The sequence below is a fragment of the Lycorma delicatula genome, chromosome 6 (assembly GCF_047948215.1).
Source record: "Lycorma delicatula isolate Av1 chromosome 6, ASM4794821v1, whole genome shotgun sequence".
NCBI classification, from domain to species: domain Eukaryota; kingdom Metazoa; phylum Arthropoda; class Insecta; order Hemiptera; family Fulgoridae; genus Lycorma; species Lycorma delicatula.
This window is the reverse complement of record NC_134460.1, coordinates 131,220,115-131,245,631: the sequence shown is the minus strand read 5'-3', so window position 1 is coordinate 131,245,631 and position 25,517 is coordinate 131,220,115. Positions and strand designations below refer to the sequence as shown.

The window sequence follows — 25,517 nt, the reverse complement described above, 5'->3', positions numbered from 1 at the left end:
ATGATTTTTAAACTGAGTGTTGGCAATTACTAAATTATACTTCGTGCAAAACTCAATAAGTCGGTCCCTTCTTTCATTCATTTTGACCAGCACGTATTCACACACAATATTTCCTTCTTTGCCTTTTCCAATGCTTGCATTCTAATCTCCAACTATTATTAAATTTTCATCCCCTTTTATGTGTTTAATTACTTTGTCAATTTCTTCATATACACACTACCTCATCATCATCATCATGGGCACTTGTAGGCATATAGACTTTAACAATAGTTTTCGCCTTAGGTTTTGATTTTGTCCTTATTCCAATGATTCTATTGCTATGCATTTTGAAATACTCTACTGTCTTCCCTATCTTCTTGTTCATTACAAAACCTACTCCTGTCTACCTTTTATTTGAAGCTGAGTTAATTATTCTGAAATCTCCTGATCAAAAGTCATTTTCCTCTTCCGACTGAACCTCGCCAATTACTACTAAATCCATTTCCTCTCTTTAAATTTTGTAACCTACCAACCTTATTTATTTAACCTTCTAACATTCGATGCTCAGAGTCATAGAATGTTATTTTTTAATTTTCTGGTGACCCCCTTCTTTAGCAGTTCCCACCTGGAGATCTGAACAGGAGACTATTTTACCTCCGGAATATTTTACCAAGGAAGGCATTTCCATCTTTGTTACATGAAAATGCAGAGAGCAAAATTTTCTTGTAAAAAAAAAAGCAGCTATAGTTTTCCATTGTTTTCAGCTGCACAGTACTCAGAAGTTTGAGTGATGTTGATGTGGCTGGTCTACACCCTTAACAACTACTGAAAGAGCTACTGCCCTCTTTCAGGAATCATTCCTTAGTCTGTATCGGAGAGATGCAACCTCACCGATATGGTTGCACCTTCAGTCCAGCTACTCTGTATCGCTGAGCACTCAAGCCCCCATACCATCAGCAAGGTCTCATGATTCACAGAGATAAATTAAATATAAAAAATAAAATTAAGCATAATTTATATTAAATATAAAATGGAACAAATATAATTAATTATTAAGTTAGAATTAATGAATAATTATTATCAAAAATAATAATAAAGGTTATTAGTTGTAATATTTTTGTGTATTATTATAATGAAGGGCAAACAGTAAAATTACAACTGAATTACGATCGGCTGGTCTTTGATAAGGTTAAATGGAATAATACACGTATATTTATTATTAGTAAATAATAAACGTGTATGAAATAAGATTTTGCGGGAAAATCGATAACTACAATCTAAAGGTAGAATGGGTTTAGATGTTTTTTATTTATTTTATATCATCATATACATCATGACAGAAGGATGAAAGATATAACCAAAATAACTAATATCACAACCATTAAAAAAAAATTTCATTGCAAAAGTGTGGGTGAATCTCCTAATGACAAAAACAGTATGAAATAAAAAAAGGTGAATAATACAAACACTTACAGTGTGAAGGTACCCCTCAAAGAACAATTGTTTGTTCTGAATTTGAAAAAATTGTTATTTTTGAACTTACAAAGGTTTGCCTGCTATGGGGCTGTTTCAAAATATAACAAACTAGTTTTAAAAAAAACACAAACAAACAAGCAACATACTTGATCATTAGAGCAACATCTACTTGTAGTAACTTTATTTTGCTATTAATTATTTTGTAATTGAAATAGCTCAGCAGCAAATGAACCTTTGTAATTTTAAAAATATTAATTTATTTTGAGGGATCAAAATCAATTTTTGTCTTCTGAGGGATACTTTCACAGTTTTGTATTATTCATCATTTTTTTGATTACATAATCTTTTTGTTTGTCATAAGGAGATCTCACTAACACCTTTATGTGATTATCCTCATTGTTATCCAACTATTTATCTGGCACATTTATAAAAGCCAAAAATGTTAACCGAAAAATATTTTAAAAAAATGTCAATAAATGATTAGTATCAACTCTGATATTCTGACAGTTACAGTAGCACCTGATATTCAACCTATGGTGTAGACTTTCTTGAACATCATAAATATGATATTAATGTTACAGGTACTTTTATATAACTAAAGGGTAATTATTGAATACCTGTATCAAATAATCTTATTTGATACTTCATACACTTGTGAAGTTGTGCGTTATAAAAATCCATTAGTTTTGAGAACAAGAGAAAAATTCTCTTTTGAGAATTTACAATTTTGAAAAATACAATTATTTTTCTTGAACAAGCAATATTCCAATGGCGTCTACCTATAGTGAAAATGAAGCAAACAACATTTTGTCTTCGACTATTTCACATTTCCTTTTCACAATACACTTTTATATACTTCTGTAAACATATTTATATAAAGGAGAATATCTGTAGCATTCATACAGTGTCAGTTTTAAAAATAACATGTCATTACTACTTTTTAGGAGCAGGGATATACTTACATCAAACACCAAACTCTCATTGCCTGTATATAAGTTCAAATCTTATTAAAGATCTTTTATTTAGATTTAAGTATTTGTTACAAGCATAATTTGGCTACTGTTTAAGAAATAGTACTGTCTCAGAAATGGGTATCTAAGATTGGATAATGTAAATAAACTGTAATTATTTTATAATAAAAATTAACCGTTCTGAAAAAAAAGCTGAAACTTAAAATTATAATAAAAATAAGGAACACTGATACTTACTAAAAAACCTAGTTTTTGAATAATTCTGGCATATTTTCTGGCAGCCAATCTAGAATCTTCTTCACTTTTAGCTCCAGTACAGACCATTTTTCCAGAGCTAAAGATAAGAGCTGTCGTCCTAGGCTCTCTTATTCTCATAATTACAGCAGCAAAACGTTTTGGATTATACTCAGCATTTCGAGCATGAAGAGCAATTTTCTTTAAATCTAATTTACAACCAAGATTAACAGTTGATACAATATTCCTAGATAAAAAAAAAAAAACACAAATTAAAAAGTTAAATTATAAACATGAATTTAGATGGCAACATTGAAATAAGTAAACCATATACATGTAATATGTAAATCTTATCTATGTGATGCTTTAAATACCCAGCAATGTGTTCTGATTTACTTGAATCAAACAAACTCAACCTATCAGTCAAGTAGGGGGAGAACACTCACCTACCACATGACAACATCTATATGGTCATGTGAGATTTGAAGGACCTGATATAATTTAAATTCATGATACTAATTCAAACAAAGAATTTATCTGTTCAATACGTTCAAATATATACACTTTTACAAAAATCTTCCTCGACTCAGAAAAAGCTATACAACACAAACAGTAACACATAAGATAACCTACAGAACAAAATTAAAATAATCCAACAAATCCACATAACTAAATAAATTGACTGCTTAACATTAAAACACATGGAATTAAATTAAAACAAAAAATATAAAACAGAAAGAATGAATACAGGTATGGCTCAAAAACAACTGGACTGATTGATCTACAGACAAACAGCATGTGCGTGATGGTCAAACAGTACATGGCTGAGTCACATGACATCCCTTCTCTCTATTCCTTCCGCTGAGTCGACTATGGACCTCTTATATTGAACCTCTATGGACCTCATTCATATAGAACCTTGCATATGCAGCCCTTCAGAAAAATGTTAAATATTTTAACAGAGCAAGGAGTTAATGTGAAATTTCTTGTGAATCTTGGAAAATTTGCTACAGAAACTCATTCTTTGTTAAAGGAAGTATACGATGATGAATGTTTATCATGCACAGGTTTTTGAGTGGTTTAAATGGTTCAAAGAGGGACGAGAAGAGACTGAAGATGATCCACCATGACAACCATGCTTTCAACACCCATGGGGTTGTATATTCAAATTGGATACCTGAAGGTCAAACTGTGAATAAGCAATACTACCTTGAGGTTTAACAACTATTCTTCATGAACAAGTAAGAAGAAAGCGACTTGAATTGTGGAAAAACAAGTCACAGATTAATTTTTCATCAGGGCAACGCCCCGGCCCATACTGCACTGTCTGTAAAGACATTTATGGCCAAGCATGGGTTCCCTGTACTGGAACATCCATCCTATTTACCCAATCTTGCCCCATGTAACTTTTCTCTTCCCCAAGGTGAAATCAGCAATGAAAGGAACAAGATTTGAGACAGCTGAAGCTGTGAAAGATAAAGCGACGGAGACCATGAACATGCTTTCAGAAAATGATTTGTGTTTTTGTGGCACCCACTATGTCACACAAACATTTATGAAGTTGAAATTTGAACCTATTTATTTATGCCTTCCATAATCACCAGATTTGATGCCCTGCAACTTTCAATTCTTTTAGTAATTAAAGAGAGATATTAATGGTATTCATTTCACCAAAAATAATAAACTGAACGATTCAGTGAGTTATGATCAAGAAAGGCAGCTAATTTTCTTCAGATGGAATGAGAAAATTGGTTCACCATCAAAATGTGTAGCTATAAATAATGACTACATGAAAAATAAATGTAAGTTTTTTATTTGTATTCTGTTTGTCAATGCATTTTTTAAATTTGTCTCTCTTTTAATTTGCGAGTTATGAGCAAAACTGTGCATTACATTTCAGCCACCCCTCATACAAATGATACGAAATTTTCCATTCTCACAAACTTTTATTACATAGATAAGTTCATAAAAACTTAGAGACAAAATGGAAAAAAACAATATATCTGTAATTCAACATTAGCATAATTAACATATCAAACTTCTACATTTTCATTATTAAAGAAATTTTCCCTTCTTAAAAACAATATGAACACAATAATGCATCAAAATGCATTTCAAAATTAGTAAACACTTAAAACATCATTAAAAACAAAAGTACTTCACCTCACATCCCAATCTAGATACAATCTCAAGGCCTTATTGTGAAATCTTTTAATTCCAGTATTCAATCAGAAACCCCATCATGCTAAAAATGTTTAAAAACTAACATTTCCATCCTTTACTTATACATATTTCAGTCACATCAGACAACAAAAATATTTATGTGTATTATTTAGCAAAATAATTTGGTTAACAAGTTTCTACTGCAACGGACATAGATTTTACTATGTCCGTTACAATCTTTAAAGATTACCAAACTATCTAAAAGATCTTTTAAATACTGGCTATTAGATAAAACATTTGCTTGCTCAATTATAATTCAATTAGTGTCTTCAAGATTGTCATTTTATTCTGTACAGATTTATTTATTTTCTTCATATGGCTGCATCACTATTATTGCACTAATAACAAATAAGGTTTATAACAACGATATAGACTACCACTATCAATATTCAATTCACCATCAATATTGGCCTGGAAGGCCAAAATAGAAGTGATGAAAGGAAGAGATCTAACAGTGGAAGATTGTGTAGCTAGACAGAAGTGGAAATGGTGTGAAGAGTAAAACTGCAACAATCTGCTAAAAGTAAGAGTAATATGGAATATAACCACTTCAACCTTTTAATAATTAATTTTTTATTTTGTAATGCTCCTCTGATCAAAGTTTTCCACAACTTATTTTGAACTTTTCAAGCAAACGGGTTTCTTAAAGGCTTAAGAAAAAATTATGTTTATTCTGTACAAACAATAAAATATTATAGATTAGAAAAGGATAATATTGATTAAAAATACAAAAGTAATATGGCAGAAATACTTTACAACTATCTGTGTTATATTATTAAATAAAATTATTATGGTGTCATAAATTAGCCTTACACAAATAGCAAGCAAAGAGTGATGAAATTCTTTCAACAAAATTACCTGTGGTGTCATCAATCATTATTTTTCTGACATTTTCAAACTTTTATCTATTTTTCAGAGAAAAAAATATTTTCAAGGTAAAAATAACAAGTAAATAATTAACATCAGTAAACAAAGTTACAGTGCATAATTACTAAATTCAATACTTAATAATTTCTTTCCCTCTTTTACAGCTGGTTTACAACTGTACCATCCTTCTTAAATAGTAAAATTAAAAATTTTAAATAAAACTGCTCTTATAATACTAAATCAGCTTAAAATAAAATGTTCCTTTTAAATTGGTGTAGGATAAATTTACACTTTTAATTTTACAAAGTTTAGTTCAGTCACAATCTCTGTGACTAAAAATGAGTTAATATTGGTTAACAAAATTGTAAATATAAAATATATTTAGCTTTAGATTTGGTATACAGGTTAGCCTCGCACCAAGACTCCACTTCCCCCCCCCCAAAAAAAAACTGACAAAATACAGCATCTCTAACTACTTAAAAAATAATAGAAGTTCCACAAATTTTTATATTTTTCTGATATCACATAAACATACTGAAATTTTCAAAATTAATACAAACATTTTATATGCCATTACATATTTAACTAAATACTGACTGTAACTGAGGCACAATTCCTGGATCAGCAGAAGATGGCGTCATGGGTGTCATAGGGCTAGGAGTTGCAGGACCCATACTTGTTAATTGATTGTGAGGTGTCTGATTTGGAGCAACCATTGGTGACATAAGATTTTGCTGTAATAAACAATTCAAAGAATCAAAAACACACTTTATATAAAAATCTTTTACACACTAGAGACATAATAATAATAATAAATTGACTATAAACACTTTCATTGGTAAATTTTCTTTAAATAATTCACATTATAACAAATATATCTTATGCAGACGTATTTTGATAGGCAACATTTATCTATTGAACATTAAGTGCCATCTTTATTTTACGTTACGTTCACTCTCATTTCTTAAGTAGAAAAAGACAAGTAAACACAATAGGAAATATTGATAAAAATGAAATTATTAATTAGAGAAAATGGTCATGGGTAGGGAAAATATGCTAATGTTCAACTAGTTTAATTTATATTATAACACTTCCAAAAATGCTATTAGGCACAATAATGACTATTAAATACTATCAATCAATAAAATAAAAGAGTAAATTTAAGTTCTTAAGAGTACAAAAAGATTCAAAAAGAGTCCATATGACCAACAAACTGGTACAGAGTAATTGTATACACCTTTGAGTATGACTTTATTTGTCAAATATCCAAAAGTAAAAGTAATGATTTAGCTATGCATGTAAACTAAAGCAAAGATCAGTTAAAAAATATTTTAATTTAAAATGTTTTTTTTCTTTGATTTAATATTTTTGGAAATGTAAACAAGAAAATCAAAAATATTAATTTAAAAATACTAATTAAAAAAAAGTTCTAAAAAAACAACTAATAAGTATAAAAAAGGTACTAATAAAAAATAAGACATATGAAGAAATGTCATAAATTATAGTACAAACAATCTGTTAAAACTTTACAGGGGTTCTTGTCTCAGCCACCACGAATGATGCAATTAACTAGTGACGGGTGTGATTTTTCATATAAATTAATTAAAAGCGGGAGGGGGGTAAATATTTATTATTTTTACTAAGTAGTTATAAACCAAAAGGTAACTAAAAAAATTATTTTCATTACTAACTTACTGGAGAAAAAAAACGAGGCATCAGTTTCACGCGGCACCAAGAACCGATTTTGTATTACTTTACAGCAGTACTCGTCTCCGGGGTCAGATGGAATAACTTCCTCGCGGAGTCACGGTCTGCTTATATATAATGAGACGGGGGATGATCTTCGTTGGCGAGTCCACAGACACGTCTGGGCGCTCATGTACACACACGTACTTTTTCATCTTACTTCCTTGTACGAAGTGAAGTAAGTATTGCGATCGCGAAAAATTTCAGATTTCAACGGAAATACCCATTTTGACCATCCCTAAATCCATTTTGACTAGTTTCAGCGTGACGTCTGTATGTACGTATGCATCTCGCATAACTCAAAAACGATTAACTATAGGATGCTGAAATTTTGGATTTAGAACTGTTGTAACATCTAGTTGTGTACCTCCCCTTTTGATTGCAATCGACTTTATCAAAAGTGCCCAAAATCCCCAAAAATTTGGATTTTGGACTTTTTTTAACTGCAGTAATAAGTCCTCATTGAGAGCTTTTCAACGATATAATAAGTGTCAGTAAGTACTTATTTTCATTGGTTCCAGAGTTAAGAGCCAAATAACATTTTCATTAATTAAATATTTGGATCTTACAAAGGAAGTTGGCTTCATTTCATTTTAACTTTCCAAGGGAAGGTTTCGTTTCTGGTCAACTTAATTAAATTTTTTTTCAACTTTTTTTTTAAAATTTATATTGATTTATTAATAATTATTAACCGGTGATTGTAAAAAAAAATTACAATAAAAAAAATATCAGAAATTATCGGTGAAATAAAATTTTATGCACTTTTAAAAATGTGTGTATGTAATTTAATAGGCATTATTATGCACGTGTATATGCAACAGATTTGGTGAAACATCTTATTATATAATATTAATCGAAAAAAAATTAGAATTGTATTATTTTCCATTTTCTAGTTTAATTTTATTTAATTATTCTGGAATTTCTGTTTAATTTTATCTACATTAAAGTTAACTAGAGTGACTGAAAAATAGACCCTCACAAGAACAATATATAAACTGAATCATACATGCCTGATCTTTAATAAATTGCAAAAAATTCTCTAGTTTAGTTTATTACTCCCCTGATATTGTCAGACAATATTCTCCTGAAGTCGGATATGATCATCATTTTGCTTTCTTTTTTTTTTGCCAATCATTTAATGGTTTGCCAATTTACTCTTTGGTTTGATGTAATTCTTCTGATCTTAATTTGTGTACACGTTCTCTAGTTTTCAAATTTTCTCTCTTTATATTCACCATCCTGTTTTAACCTTTTATTTTTTCCTTTATCTTAATGTTTTTTTATTTTTTTTTCAACATTTTCTTCTTGTTTATTTCTCTTTGTTTTTCCTTTTTATTCTTTCTTTGGTTTTAACATTTTCTTCCTCTTTATATTTATCATCTCTTAATCTTTTCATTATTTCTTTGGTTTTAACAATTTCTTCCTCTTCATATTTATCATCTTCTCTTAATTTTTTTATTCTTCCCTTGTTCTTAACATTCTCTTTCTCTTCATATTCTTCTTGTTTTTTTTTGAGATAAATTTCTTCATGTTATCTTTCTTTTCCTGTATGATTTTTTCATTTTTGATTATTCACTAAATAATCCAATAATAAAAACTGAATATTTTACCCTGTAAGGGCGAAATTAACATTTGTAACCAATATACAGGAGTTCACTAAACTTTTATTTATATGACGCACCAGAAATCTGAAAGTTTGTTAATTAGCAACTCATGAAGATACGAATAATACGAGTAACAAGTACAGCAATTTTAATCTATCCTAATATTTCATGTAAGATGTTGAATTAATAATTGTATAAATATTTGATGTTAATAAAAACTAATATTTCAGCAATTGTGTAACTGTCCACTTTATTAAAGAATTGGAGGATTGTATCTCACTTTCAGATGAAAAAGGTTTAAATGAAGTGCAGCAAAACACGTGTATATGTAATTTAATAGGTGTACAAGGGAGTCATGTGGTGTAGACATCAGATTTTTTCAATAATGAAGAGCCATCTGACAACTGACTACAAAAAAATCCATATGTATCAGACCAACCCTGGAAAAAATGCTGGTTATTGTTGAGATTATGATTTGCTTCTGAGAAAGAAATTTTAACTAATTTGACATTTTTACTTATATATATGATCAATTTTAATATTTTAAAACTTTGTTAATAATTTTAAACTTTGTTAACATTTTACAATACTGGCGCGTGCACGCACACACACAAACAAATATGTTTGATATGATATGATTACTCTTTTTGCAAAAATTATATAATTTTTTTTTAGAAAATTATCTGAGAAAATAGTAACTAATTTACATCTATTGTTAAATTGCATTAATTTTGATTGACAATACTGATTATATTTTTCAATTTATCAAATAAAACTTGTGAATTTGATCATTTTCTGTGGTATCTTATTAAAACGAAAAGTCTCTAAATCCATACGCTTTTCCAATGTAATTATATGAAAGTGTATTGTTTTTAAATCTTTATAATAAATTTTCATGTATTTCTGTGAAAGACTGCTTTGCAATTGGACATTACTTTTCTTATAATGATATTCTTAAGTAATATAAAAAATATTTGTGTATTTCTAAACTGCTAATTACTTATTGTTATTATTTCACCTTAAAATAAAGAAAAATCTTAAAAACTATTTTAATTTTCAATAAATGGTTAAAATGAAGAACGGTAGTGTCAAGAACAGCAGCACTTACAAAATAGTCTTCTTTTCCTGTTTAGCCTACAGTAATTACTGTTCAGATAATACTTCAGAGGATGAATGAGGATATATATGAGTGTAAATGAAGTGTAGTCTAGTACGTTTCTCAGTTTGATCATTTCTGAGATATCTGGTTAATTGAAATCCAACCATTAAAGAACACTGGTATCCATGATCTGGTATTCAAATCTGTATAAAAATAACTGACTTTACTAGGACTTGAATGCTGGAACTCTGGACTTCCAAATCAACTGATTTGGGAAGACGCATTCACCACTAGACCAACCTGGTGTTTAAAAAATAGTCTAAACTGCATATAATGTTATACAGTATGTTGTTAATGTTGTCACACGAAGTTCATACAGTCAGTGACAGATGTTTTGACTTCAGCATTTTTGCAGATAACAGAGTGACTGTTAACACTGACTATAATATATCTATTAGGGATCTTTCTTATCTTTGTAAGTATCAACAAAATTTCATGTTAAAAAAAAGTATTTCAAAAAAAGTTCTTGTTTTTTTCAAGTCTGTTTTTTATCAAAGGCTACAAATAAAATATTATTTACTGCTTCATGTCTGTATGGTTTTTTTTATATAACTCATCCATTACCTATCAAAGGAAAATGTAAAATCTCAAATTATTACAGTAAAATCAATTAAGAAAATTATCACAGAATAGGGCAGAACAATTGTGAAATAGACATAAATAAAATAATAGGGCTGCTTATGATTTGCATACGGTGGGGGTGCTATTATATTTATTAAAAAAGTTATAATTTTTTTTCAAATCTAATTCACAGACAGAAAAAGTCATGGAAAGTTTCCAATGAAAATATTGATTATGGGCATCCCCTTTACCTACGAATGTGTGGTTTTAGCAACATATTTTGGAAAACTGAACTTGGAAAATCAATTCTTTTGCAATAAATTTTACATCTTTGATGTTACATTAAACTGATCAGTATGACATTTAATTTAAGGGTGAACACCATAAACTATTTTCTTTAATACAAATTTTTTAAAGTAGTTCTTTGTAGTTCTAATATTTCTTTTAGGGTTAGTCCTGACAGTTATTATAGTAACTTTTACTAACCTTCACCCTATGTAACAACTTTGATATGCTTAATATAGGTACTTTTCTATTAACCAATACTCACCTGCTACATCATTTTACCATGAATATGTAAATCATCAAGAGATAGTAAATACTAATGTAACCCGCCGGGTTGGTCTAGTAGTTAACGCGTCTTCCCAAATCAGCTGATTTGGAAAGTCGAGAGTTACAGCGTTCAAGTCCTAGTAAAGCCAGATATTTTTACATGGATTTGAATACTAGATCGTGGATACCAGTGTTCTTTGGTGGTTGGGTTTCAATTAACCACACATCTCAGGAATGGTCGAACTGAGAATGTACAAGACTACACTTCATTTACACTCATACATATCATCCTCTGAAGAATTATCTAAACGGTAGTTACCGGAGGCTAAACAGGAAAAAAAAAAGGAAAGTAAATACTAATGTAATTTTTTTTCTAATGATAAGGATGAAATTTTGTATCATGTAAAAATTTTAAGTCTAACATGAATTTGGAAATGCAGATATGCTACAACTCTACTAAAAAGGGCAATACAATTTGGATACTTCTTTGGAATCTGACAGCCGATTTTTAAAAATCTTTTATAACTTAATACTTGTAAAACAGTTTGTTTTTCAATACTTAATTAAAAATATGTCGGAGAAATAGAGGTAAAATGATAAATTCATAAAAAAATATTTTTGTTGAAAAAACAAAACTTATATTTAGATAAAATATAACATATGTTGATATATGTGTGATTTGTCAGTACACAGAATCAACATAATCTAACTAAACTGATAGATGCTTGCTTCACTCACTAACCTTATCTAATTAATGTTAAAAATAAAAATTATATACAATAAATTGTATGAAAAATTTTGGCTGTGAAATTTGGTGTGCAATATTTTTCTTTCTTGCAATCTTAAAACAACTGAAGCAAAAATGTATGGAAGCAAAAGTGTATTCAGTGGTATGATAACACACAAATCACAAGTAGTCAGAAAAAATAAATACAAACACTGTGACTCTTTACTGGTTATTTTGAGTTAATTCTCAGTCTTAATTTTTATTTACCGCTTTTAAAAAGTAATAATTGATCTATTAAAATAAAAAAATTGCAAAAAGTGAATGTCGGATTCTGAAAAAGAACCACAATTTGAGACTGCTTTAAATCAACAATTATAAATGAAATTTACAAATAAACAAAAAATTAGCTGTCTGTATAGGCTGTTGCATTGGCTGCTCTAACAAAGAAATCTGAAAATTTTCAAATTAAAAAAATAATATTCACACAGCTGTGAGAAATTTTGTAATATTGCACTTTAAAATTTGATACCAGATGACTCATTAACTTTATTTTCTGGAGGAAGAGTGATGATCTACAAAAAAACAATGATTTTTGCATAATGCCGTAAAAGAGTAATAAAGCAAGTACAAAAAGAATAAGCATTATACTTACAGGAGTTAATGGTTGCATAACACTCTGAGGGGTAGTAAAGCCAACACTTGGTGCATATGTATGCATAGTTCTTTGAGGTGCAGCCATAACATTTTGTTGTTGCTGAATAGGTAGTAATGGTGGCATCTGTAACGGCTGCTGATGTTGTTGCTGCTGAGCGTGTGGAAGGATTTGTTGATCTTCTTCTGGCTGATGCAAAGGGGTGCCAATACTCGGGATACTAAAACCTGGACTTGGTAGCATCTGATCCATTTTTAAGGAATGTATAACTTTACAACAATATAAACAAAAATTATTCACTAATACCTTAAATTCAGTTAGAAAAACTGAATTAAAAAAAAAAACTCATATATTATGTCACGAAAGTTGATAGTCTAATATGACACTGTGGTAAAAGATACGAAACATGTTTAATAAATATTAAATTAAACTTATAAATAATAATACATAACCTCTTAAAGATGAAACTTAAGTTAGTTTGGATGAAATCTGAATATTTTGATAATGGAAGATATAATATGCAAGCATACTACTCAGGAAACTAGGCAATATGTAACTCGGGTCATATAATATATTTCAACAAATTTTATCTTAATCACAAACACAACCATCTAAACCGCTATCGCCATTATTACTAACACATCCCACTCACTACCAATCGAGAGCACTTAAAACACTCGGTTCTTTTATTATAACTCTTTTGAACTATCTTAATAGTCGCGTACTAAAGATTATTTAGTATGCAAATGATTGTTCCGAATATTTAAGAAACATTGATTACAATCTTTCTAGGTACATAACACGTTCTTGATTTTACAGCAAGATCCATTCTGAAAATTTTCACTGTTTGCACGAATACAAACAGTATAGTCAAGATTCTCGTTTTAAATTTCTCATATTTATTTTCCTTGTATCTTTCCTTCTGCGATCGTCTGTGCCGTAAGTACGATCTTGTTAACTTTTAATTATTACTTTACAATGTATCTTGTTTCAAATAAACCTCTGTATCAAAAAAGTAGGTAATTGATGGAGATCAACATTCAAGAAAACATTAAACAATGGTCTGAAAAACGTTGCAGACAGTAACGACCATCTGAGTCAATCTTGCTGGCAATAAAGTAATTATTCTTTTTCATTTAACTATCCACTTCATCTTCTTTACATTCTCCATTCGTCAGTTTTTGGCATCCGTTACTAAAACAAAAATAAACCAGTTATCGTAAGACCTGGAATTAACGAACAAATACATTTAAAAAATTATCATTTTGATTAATAGCACAGGCTCAGAAGTTATGCAGTCAACAAGGTTAAAATTAGAGTATTTAAATAAAAGAAAAGTTTGACTTAAATAAAAGAGTGTCTGCGTGTGTTTAAGCAAACTGGTTTATTGCTGCTGATGAGGCTATCAGCAATTGCCATTAAAATATCAGCGTTGCCTTTAAAAGCTCTCATTTGTATTTTACCTTTCAATTTGCTTATAATTTGAATTCATACGACTTTTGCCCTACCCTAGTTCTTAATCAAGTTTTGCTTCCTAATTAAATAGTTGCTAATTACAGTGTAGAAGCGTTTACAATAAATTTCATACAGCATGTTTTCAGACGAAAGTAAGCATAACGCTTACAAATTCAACATGTAAATTAAAAATACTCGTTTTCCCGTGACTTATTTATTTACATTGTATGAGCAAAATTATAAATCTATTAATATTGTTACTAAGCACGAGGAAGAGAATGAGAAAATAACTAATAACATCCATTGTGATAATAAACCAGAAATTATTCCGTTTTTATTTATTTTTTTCAATGTGAACCATATTTTTTGTAATTTGATTTGTAACATTCCTTGAAATTGAATAAAATATACTTTACGGATGATACTAATTTTTGCCGGTAGAGCAGTCACGACATTCATTTAGCAATAATTTCTTACATTGAGCAATACACGTGTATTACTAAGTTCGTGTGCAGGTTATACCCTTTTAAAGGTGTGCTGTTTAATATAGCAGTTTTGTTAATTTATCTTGTATAAAGTGGTGGATGATCTGTACTTGCTAAAAATAGTATTTTTTCAGAATGGCTGAAGCAATGCGAGTGTCAGTTTCCGACATGTTAAAAGGTATTGAAAGGTACGTAAGTTGGCCTTCCATGTGTTCTTTTATAATTCTGTTTTATGTTATTCACTTTGGAACTATTTTATTTTAAATCCTAAGCTCGTGAAATAAAGTTATTTTTTCTTAACGGAGTATTTGTTTAATCATCAAAATAGTTTATGCATTTATTGTGACAAACAGGTTAGGATTATGACATCCCGTGAGGTTGGGTGCTAAATCTGGCTTTTTATAACTGTTTATATGTTAAAACTTAAAAGTGCGCCTTGGAGTAAAATAAATAACCGTTCTGTGTTTCAGATACAATCCAGAGAATCTAAAGACCCTGGAAGTATATGTTGAAGCACAATCTCATGAGAATGCTTATGACTTGGAAGCAAATTTGGCTGTGTTAAAATTGTATCAGATAAATCAGAACTATAATCTTGACATTACTTCCCAGATATTATTGAAAGCACTCACAAACTTCCCTCATACAGATTTTGTGTTATGCAAGTGTCTTCTTAGTGAACAACTGGTGGGTTGTAGTAATTATTTTATTTCATATATATATATTTAAAATTTTTTGTTGAATAGATTATTATACTGATATTTACAGATCTGGGATCTGTTTAATGATTTATCAAGTTACAAGATGTGCAAAAATGTAGATGACAAGGAATTAGTGCTCATTAATACCTTATAAAACAACACTACATAACAAATACATTGAATAATAATAATAAATTAAGTTAAAGTTTATGAGAAAGTATCAACCCTTGACATAATATCCACTACTATAAATACAATTCATTGTTGCAAGATCTGCAGCATTTACCTTAAATGAAGAATCATATTTCATATAGCTAGCTAAATGGTTATTAAAATAAATAGAAAGTAGTTTTGAGAGCAATTTTGCTTTCATGTATATTTCAAACACTTTTCATTAAGAAATTTAGAATTTATATTGTAAAAATAAAAGATAACAAACAAATAAAGTTAATGGTATGAGTTTGCAAAGCATGTGCTTGAGGCCATTTGCAGTAGATGAATGAAAGTAACCTTGTTATTGATTGATCAAGGTGTTCTTGATATTGCTATATGGAAACTACTGTTACAGACAAGCATTTATTCATCTGGTGTGGACGAACCTTAACAATTATTGTATGAGCAATCAGAATGAGTACTGTGTGCGTTAATTACAATTTTTGCTACATTTTAAATTAGACTTCTAAAGGAGTATTCAATTTAATTCATCAAATTTCCAAAAAAATTATTGCATTTCTATTTTTGATTTTGATAATGATTGGTTTATGATAAGTACTCACCTTCTAGTGGCCAAAAAATTATTTTTTATATTTAAAAAAAATTTCTTGCGTAATAGACTATTTTCTAATTCGCCAACAGGTAGAAATAGCCATTTTCTTGACATTTTCCATGAGCTGTAGCATTTTTATTTTACATATTACAGAGGGTCAAAAAGGGTGTTTTGGAAAGAGTAAAGATTCATTTTAGTGTACTCAAAATTCATTTTATTACATAAACAAATCTTGTAATGTTTACTGAATTATGTTTACAAATTGTTGTTTTTTCAAATTTTGGGCCCAAAATAAATAATAAAGAGCTTAGGGTAACGGGCCTGTTTTTTACCTGTTAACTCTTAGGTACTAGTAGTACTTAGAAAAAGAGGATTGGACTGTTACAGAGTGTCCTTCATTAAAATAAATGGCTACCAAATTGTAAGATTTTAAAAATGTCTCATATTTGGGACCCAAAAACCACATGTGGGGCAGGTGGCAAAAATATGAAATGTTTACAGCAGTAAGTACTATTTATATACTTTGAAAGCATATAAAATTTATTTTGTTACTCAAAGGGGTTGATGAGTAATGAAACTATTAAAACCGCTAAATACACTGTTTCTTCTAACTGTGAACAATGTATCAAAAAAAATTCACAGCATGTATTTTTTCAAATAACGTAGGCCTACTGTACAATGTTTATAATGAGATTGCTTATATTCCAGATAGTTTGTTACTTAAAGTATGACTCATACACACAAACTCATGTTTTTAACATGAAAGTAAGTAGAAATGCATGGACATGAATTTTTGTGTAATCCTGAATGTAAACAGTGTAGAAGGCTCTGTTACTCTTTTGATTTCAGTGTGATATGTTGTATTGTTGCTAGTGTTAATACTGTGGCTAAGTAATGTACACTTGTTTATAAATTAATTTTTATTAGCAGTGAACTTCTCTTTTATGCGATATCTTTTATTTTTAATTTTATTAAATAGAAAAATTTTTATTTTAGCTGTAGAGAAACTGTGATAACACAAAGTGGGGTGCAATTGATAGTTTTATAATTTATACTAACTGTATTGTTATTGTAAGAACCCTTGCATTTTATAAAAACAGATTATGAAGTGTTGAATTGGCATTCTCACACAGAAACAGTATGTCACAAATTTACTTATAGAATATCTTTAAGAAGTAGATGTACTGAAACAAAAAATATCTGTACTTATCATAAAACCAAACATATAGATAAATATTTTCATATTAATGGGAAAAGTTGCTCTGACCCATTTAGCTGTCACACTAAACTGGTTAAGAAATTTCTTTGAGAAATATCTTTGATACTTTCAACACCTGGAATTTAAAAGAATTCCAGGTAGAGCACTGTGTACAAATGCTTAAACAAAATACAAAACTACAAGATGATACAGAATGTGAACTGGAATGTCAACATATATTTGAGCCTCAATGTGTTGCAGTCGAGTTGGTGAATAAAGCTTGTTCAGCACTTGGCATTTCCCCATTAAGGTTAAAAAATTATCGAGCAGTGCTAAGGAATCAATTTTAAAAAATAAAGTTATAAAAATGGCCGAGTCAGTTACCAGTAAATTAAACAATTCCTTTGATTTAAATATTTGTACAGTAGAAACCATTTTACTACCACAAAATTATGCTGATATAGGTAGGAAATGTGAAGAAATTAAAGTAAAGGATTAAATGAGAACAGTTACATCAACCCAGGAAAAAATTAATATTTTAAGTTTATTACCAAGCAGCTGGAGCATTCAAAAGAATCAAAATGAGTTTAGTGTTAGTAAGTATTTAGCCCATAAATCCAGATAATTAGTTAAAACAAATGGAATTTTGCCACAAGTTAGCAAAAGAAACCCAGTCATGTAATTGATGAAAAAGTTATTAAGTGTGTCCAAGATTTTTACCAGAATGATGAGCACAACTGAATCATGCCAGGCAAGAAAGATTGTGTCTGTAAGACAAGCTGATGAGAAGAAAATTAATATTCAAAAAAAGCCTATCTTATGTAATTTAAAATTGTATACAGCCTTCAAAGAAAAACATAATTTAAAAATTGGTTTTTCAAAATTTGCTGGTTTAAGACCTAAATTTTGTGTTCTGGCTGGTGGGTTAGGTACTCACTCTGTGTGTGTGTTTTACCCACCAAAATGTAAAACTCATGTTATCTGCTCTAAAATGAAATTGATTATAACATTCTCCTTTCAACCATGGTATGTGATATAGAAAATGAAACGCATGCTATCACAGTGAGAAAAATGTCCAGACATTAAGGAAGTGCTCAGATTACTGCAAGAGAGCTGGGATGATTTTGATTCTGAAATTATCTTCAAACATTGGGTTTCTGTTGATTATAATGAACTAACTACTCAAATTCTTCCATTTCAAGAGTACTTAGATAAACTTACTGAAAATTTAAATAATCTAAAAAAGGCATTTTGTTGCAAAGAAAGAAGCTAATTTCCTCAACATTAAAAAGGAAAACTTGGAGGATGAATGTATTGTATTGGGGAACTTCCTCAAAATTTTCCTTTTGTGATACAGGATGAAGTCCAGTCATATCACTTGTGAAAAACTTATGCCATAGTACATTCATTTCTCATATATTTTAAAAAGAAGGAACATTATAAAACCAAAGATACTGTGATTGGCAAGTACTTGAAGCACAATACTACACCGTTCTTTTGTTTCCAAAAGCAAGTTATAAATAAAGTAAAAACACTGTTACCACAAGTTAAACAATTTTTGTAAATGGTCTTCAGTATAAAAACAAAAAACAAATTCATAAATTTGTGCTACCATCAAGAAGATTTTGAAATCGCAGCTGAATGGCATTTTTTTGCCTTATACTATAGAAAAGGACCATGTGGTGGTATTGGTACAGTTGGTGGAACTGTAAAAAGGACTGTGACTAAAGCAAGCCTTCAAAGGACAGTCAAATTGTTACACCTTCTGAAATGTACAATTGCAAAGACAGTATTAAATATATAACATTTATTTTCTGCTCTAATAAAGATGTTCAAAAGACTGAAGAATACCTCAGTTCTCGTTATCAGATAATCACAACAGTCCCAGATAATCACAAGAACCTTTCGCAGTTATGTTCCAAGAAGTCAGAAATGTATTCTGAAGGTTCGGGTGTCTTCTGAATCAGAAAAAGTTATGTTATTATCACTACACAAGGAAATTAGTGTTTCTGATTGCTTTATAAGTTTACCTAAACCACAGTGTAAAAATTGTCTGCTGCATATACGATGGTAAGTGGTGGTTAGGTGTCATTGAATTCAAAATACATGAAAATGAAGAGAAATATCGAGTCCACTTTTTCCATCTGCATGGTCCTGGTACTTTATTCAAGAAATCATTGAGGGATAATCAAACATGGGTTCAACTGGAAAATATTTTAAAGATTCTCATACCTTCAGAGCTTTTTCTATCAACTACTGGAAGAGGACACAACATTACACCAAAGATGAATGAGGACTTATCACTTTTACTTGGTAAGAAAATGGCAGGAGCACTAAGCTTGTTATCAAAAAGTGCAAGATTTATTCATATTTTCCATTAGCAGGAGTAAAATAAGGTAAATGTGAATTGAACTATTTGTTAATGTATTTGAATTGTTTATCATTTTGTAGTTATTATTTATCATTCTGTTATAGACTATTTATCATTTTGTAATTGACTTTATTAATTATCAATTTATACATTCTAATGAGTTTAGTTTTAATTTTTATAATCTGAAAAAAATACATAACATCAGTATTTTTGAATATGTTTACGGTTAGAAGGAACGGTATTTTTAGCAGTTTTGTTGGCTTCATTACTCTTCAACTACTGAGTAATAAAATAAATTTTATATGATTTTAAAGTACATAAAAAGTACTTACTGCTGTAACCATTTCAGATTTTTGCCACCTTTCCCATGCGTGGTTCTTGGGCCTCAAAAATGAGACATTTTTAAAATGTTATGATTTGGCAGCCATTTTTTTTTAAAATGAAGGACACTGTAACAGTCCAGTTCTTTTTTTATAAGTATTACTAGTACCTAAGAGTTAAAAGGTAAAAAGCAGACCTGTTACCCTAAGCCCTTCATTATTAATTTTGGGCCCAAAATTTGTAAAAAACAACAATTTGTAAACATAATTCAGTAAACATTACAAAATTTGGTTATGTAACAAAATGAATTTTGAGTACTTTAAGATGAAGTTCCATCTTTAATTGTTCCAAAAAGCCCTTTTTGATCTTCTGTAAGAAAATAAGAATGCTTATGTTCATGGAAAATGTAATGAAAATGGCTGTTTCTACCTGTTGACAAGTTTGAAAATAGTCTATTAATCAAGAAAAATTTTTTAAAATAAAAAAATTTTTTGGCCATTACAAGGTGGGTAGTTATCATATACCAACTATCATCAAAATCAAAAATAGCGATGCAATAACATTTTTAAAATTTGATGAATTAAAATGGAATATCCCTAAAGTGAACATTATTTAATCTCTTAAAATAGCATTCAAATAGAAATTTTTACCCCTATTCTGGGATCTTTGGTATCAATCTTAAAGATGAATGATTTTTTAAATCGTAAATTAATTATTATTAGCCTGTTGAAATCTAGTTATTATAATATCTGAAGCACAAAGAAGAATATCAGGGTTTTAATTTGTTGTAGTGTTTTTTGGATGATGTGTATAGTGTTGATTCAAGGCTACAATCAAAGAGGAAAAAACAGTTTTAGTTACATACATGGCTGTGGATTGATACCTTATTTTTCTGTGTGACAGCGTAATTAGCAAAGGTGGTGATTATTGAACAAAATGCTTTCTTTGTTTTGCAGTTTGCTAAATGTACCAACCGGGTTGGTCTAGTGGTTAACGCGTCTTCCCAAATCAGCTGATTTGGAAGTCGAGAGTTACAGCGTTCAAGTCCTAGTAAAGCCAGCTATTTTTACACGGACTTGTATACTAGATCGTGGATACCGGTGTTCTTTGGTGGTTGGGTTTCAATTAACCACACATCTCATGAATGGTCGAACTGAGATTGTACAAGACTACACTTCATTTACACTCATACATATCATCCTCATTCATCCTCTGAAGTATTAACAGGAAAAAGAAAGTTTGCTAAATGTGAATCTGTTGATGTGCATTGTGCATTCCGTAGGAAGTTTAATTGTTATTCTCCAACTGGCAATAACATTCATCAGTTACATAATTTGATTTGAAATGATTGGCATGACGGGGTTTTCCTGCATATTATCAAAAAATCTATTAGGAAAGCAAGCTATGAACTAGCAATGTTGATGATGACAGTGTGGAATGTTTTAAGGAAACATTTACTTATATATCCATACCATTTACCAGCTATTACAGGTTTTTAAGCATACACACGCTGCTATACGTGCTAACTTTGTGATTGAAATATTGCAGCATGATGATGTAAACTTCCTTGATATTAAACTTCCTTGATTCCTTATTTAGTGATGAGTCATCATTTTGTCTTAGTGAAAAGGTTAATGCTCATAATCTCTGTTTTTGGGGGCCAAACCACCTCCATGAACTTTACAATGTAACAGAAACTCCCTAAAATTAAATGTGTTTTGTTCAGTTATTTGACAGCACGTTTAGCCATTCTTTTTTGCTGAAGCAAGTGTAATAAGAGTTGCTTATTTGGATATGTTCATACTCTGGCATGAACTGCAAAATGGACTTGAGAAGTTTTATGGCAACAAGGTGGTACGCCCTTTTCAGTGGCGTAACTGTATGGGATTTGTTGAATGATGTTTTTCCTGATTGTTGCATCAGTTGACATGGATTCAATAATAGAGCTTGTTTGTGGTGGCCTCGAAGGTTATCTGATCTGACCCTGTGTAATTTTTTCCCTTTGGAGTTTTATAGGGATCTTGTGTATATGCCTTTGCTACCTACTGATGTATCCAATTTATGTGATAAACTCTGTGATAAAGTATGTGATAAACTCTCCGATTGGTTGGATGTATGTTGCATGATAAAAGATGCTCACATTGAACACCCATAGAGAAGAACTGTATTTACCCTTTCATTTTGTTTGTGATCCATTATTGTAAGTCAAAGTTAAAAGATTACAAATAAATTAAAAACCTTGATTCTTTTTTGTACACCATGCACTATTTAAATCTTTTGAATTGGGTTTTCTGCTGTTAGAAGTACAATCATATTAACGAAAGAATCCCAAAAATAAATCTTCCCTAAAAACTAACTCAGGAAAAACAAAAAAACACAGTGAAATAGAAACAATAGTTCACGAGTAATGTTATAATTGTGATTCAGAACTTATTCTTTTAATGACAAATTAAAAAAAAATTGTGATTTTTTTTTTTTTATACAACAGTATTAAACATAATATTATTTTAATTATAAAATAAACTTAGAAAGATTTCTGTTTGTTCTTAATTTTTTTTTCTTTTAGTGCAACCAAGAAAAAATTAGTGAAATAATAACATTGGCAAACTTATTAGAATGCTGTGAATTTCAAAAGTTCTGGGAAGAAGTACCAAAAATCTGTGGATTATGCGTAAAAATAACTGGGTTTCATGATTCTATTAGGAAATTTGTTTGCCATGTTGTTGGAATTACTTTTCAGACCATACAAGCATCTTTGTTGGCTGAACTTTTAGGAAAAGTTGATGGTAAGTCTTGATTTGTATTATATATATTATTTATCCTTATTCTGATGTGGTTGCTGCTGTTTCTCCCATGATTTTATGTATTTTCTTATTAAAAATTGATAAGAAGTAATTTAGTTAGTTATTTTATGTTGAGTAGGTTTTCTTTATTAAATTGAAACATTTTTTAAATTAACATTTTACCTAATATTTTATGTTTCAGTTAATTTTAAATTATGAAATATCAGCAAAATGGTTTGGTAGTAAATTTTAGTTATAAATTTGTTTATTTGTTTGTTCTATTTTGAACAGATGATGATTTTAGTTTAATTTCAGTATATAGCTCTTTGTGCATTTATCCATTATCAGTTGGAAATTTGTAAAAAAATAAATAATGTTACTATTTGTTCATAAAAGGTAAGTTATATTATGTGTTAAAATAATGATGCACTGAAATAATTGTATTTGTTTTGGAAGTGATCTTTACCTTTTGTAACATGATTACTGTAGTTATTGTGTTGTCAGTGGTGTGACAATTTTACAAGCCAATGTAATGTCTGTAAAAGAGGTAACTATATATTAAAAAAAAAAAAAACATAATATTTTAAGTGTGATTAAAAGAACATCACCTTAGAATGTAATTCAAAGAATATATTGTTTTAGTGTGACATGACATATCTATATATACAAGTCAGCTTTTTGAGTGTGAAATATCTTTAACTTGTTTTAAAAAAGCTATTTTGGCATTATGATAAGTCCCTTATGACAAAAACCCCATTGCTTTTAAATAAAATTTCTAGGCTTGATTTTGAATTTTTGGTGGTTACATACAAGATCATGCAGCAGATTGATAAAACATACATAGAAACCATAAGAATATATAAATTAAAACTGCAATTGAATGACTTAAATAGGCAGTAGGCATGACTTAACGTAGCAACAGCAAGAGAATCAAAGTCATCAAGTCATATCTGCTTAGAACGAGGACATACATGCAAATACAGTAAAATCATGCTGATCTGAACCACTGGATAATTCAGATCGATCCTCCCGATTCAATCTGTATGAGTCATAAAGAAATTACTGAAAACATACATTTAAAGGGAAAAGAGAGTAGACTTTTTAAGGTGCCAGTAAGATGACTAATTACTTTTGTTTACAATTAGGTGTATGTGAGATTATTGTAATATACTATGCTACTCTATATTAATGGATGAGACTCATTAGTCAACAAAATAAACATTTAACATTTATAATTACTCGTGCACTGGTTTTCAACAATTTTAGATCTCAGTCGAATTTGATCATTTGTAGCCATACCGTTTCATTACGTATTTGTTATAGTACATTCAGTACAGTTAAATTGGTATTGCGTTTTTGTTTGTTAATTTGTATAGGTATTCTTGTTTCATAAATTTAATGAAAACTGGTTAGAAAAAATTGCATGAGTTTGAACTGACATCACTTAGATAAGTGCATGGACTTTATTTTATTATACACATTTAATGTATGTACTACTAAAAAATTTTAGTTAGTTGGTTAGTTTTTTTGTATGTTGGACCATAGAATGTATATTCACAGAGAGGCACTAGGGTCAGGCAGGTATTATAATTCATTTCGATGTCATCTTTAGAAATATTGGTAATGGATGTGTAATCTGTTAGTTGACCACAGTATATTTTTAAACACTGTTTTGGAACATTGAATCACCTGTATGGATTATCTCAAACTTTTTTCTAATTAATAATAAAAAACTATAATTTTTGTATTTTTATTGTAGTTAATTCATTTAACTTTGTTAATATATTTGCTTTATTTTTCACCAAATACTATAGGTTGATGCCAAACTATTGTGTCTTAGGTAGATGAATTTTGTGGCTGATGAAGAAATGTTAAGCCTGATTGGAATTCGATATTAGAATATCTTAGGAGATATTCTGGTTTAATTCTTATAAGCATTTGTGTAATATGTCCCTGAGAATACTGATGAATTAAAATGCGTTAAAAAAAATAATAGATTAGAGGTGTGTTATGAATGAAATTCAGTCCTTTATTATTATCAATTATTGTGATTGTAATCTTTAGTGAATTTTTATTGTAATTAATTTTAACTTGAAAATAATCAATAATTTTTTTGCAGATATTACTCTAAGGCAGTGGGTTCAAAAGTATGGTTGGAAGGAAGAACCAAACGGTTTAATATTTATTGCAAATCAAGATGAAAATATAAAAACTAAAAATATTACAGAAAAGATTGATTTTGATAACATTGCTGGAATAATGGCTGCATGTCGTTAATAAAACATTAAAATGTTGATTTGTATTTCATTTTAACAATAAATAATTGTATTTAATTTTCATAATACTGCATTTGTTTGTGTTTTGTAATTTTTTTTATAGCCCTACTTTTTGTATTTGTTTATAAATTTTTTTGGTACTTTCGTATTAACGCCACCGCAGCTATAGCTTTATTTAAAAACAAAGTAGTCAATTGGATTTCGGTGGAAAATGAACAGTCTCTTTATTAATTTTAATAAATGGTTATTTATATTTATTTATTTTATAAATATAATTTAACCAAACTTAACCTACGCTCGCTTTGCTCGCTAACCTTGATTAATTAACACTGTAATTTTTGAGTATTTATTTAATAAATTCAGTAATTATTTATTATTTAAATAATCAAAACACTCCTGTTAATTAGTCA

At 29.4% G+C, this 25,517-nt stretch overlaps 2 protein-coding genes across 5 annotated transcripts in view; one reads left to right on the top strand and one right to left on the bottom strand.

Annotated features, from left to right (window-relative positions):
- Tbp (TATA binding protein) overlaps window positions 1-13,433 on the bottom strand; it is a 39,662-nt gene extending 26,229 nt beyond the window's left edge. For 2 of the 4 annotated variants that reach the window (XR_012756729.1, XM_075368531.1), the window contains exons 1-3: window positions 12,752-13,432; window positions 6,348-6,484; window positions 2,664-2,907 (exon numbers count right to left, since the gene is read on the bottom strand). Coding sequence is in view for 3 of the 4 variants with exons in the window: in XM_075368531.1 (XP_075224646.1) it covers window positions 2,664-2,907; window positions 6,348-6,484; window positions 12,752-13,003 (633 nt within the window). In the remaining variant the exon portion in view is untranslated. Of the gene's footprint in view, window positions 1-2,663; window positions 2,908-6,347; window positions 6,485-12,751 lie in introns of all 4 variants that reach the window. The other 2 variants (XM_075368530.1, XM_075368529.1) reach the window with 2 other exon arrangements.
- Window positions 13,434-14,649: 1,216 nt separating this feature from the next.
- Window positions 14,650-25,180, top strand: eIF3k (eukaryotic translation initiation factor 3 subunit k). The gene is made up of 4 exons (XM_075368528.1): window positions 14,650-14,879; window positions 15,162-15,378; window positions 22,615-22,834; window positions 24,951-25,180. Exons 1-4 carry the CDS (start codon window positions 14,827-14,829, stop codon window positions 25,106-25,108), a joined length of 648 nt encoding a protein of 215 aa, XP_075224643.1. The 5' UTR covers window positions 14,650-14,826; the 3' UTR covers window positions 25,109-25,180.
- The last annotated feature ends 337 nt before the right edge of the window (window positions 25,181-25,517 follow it).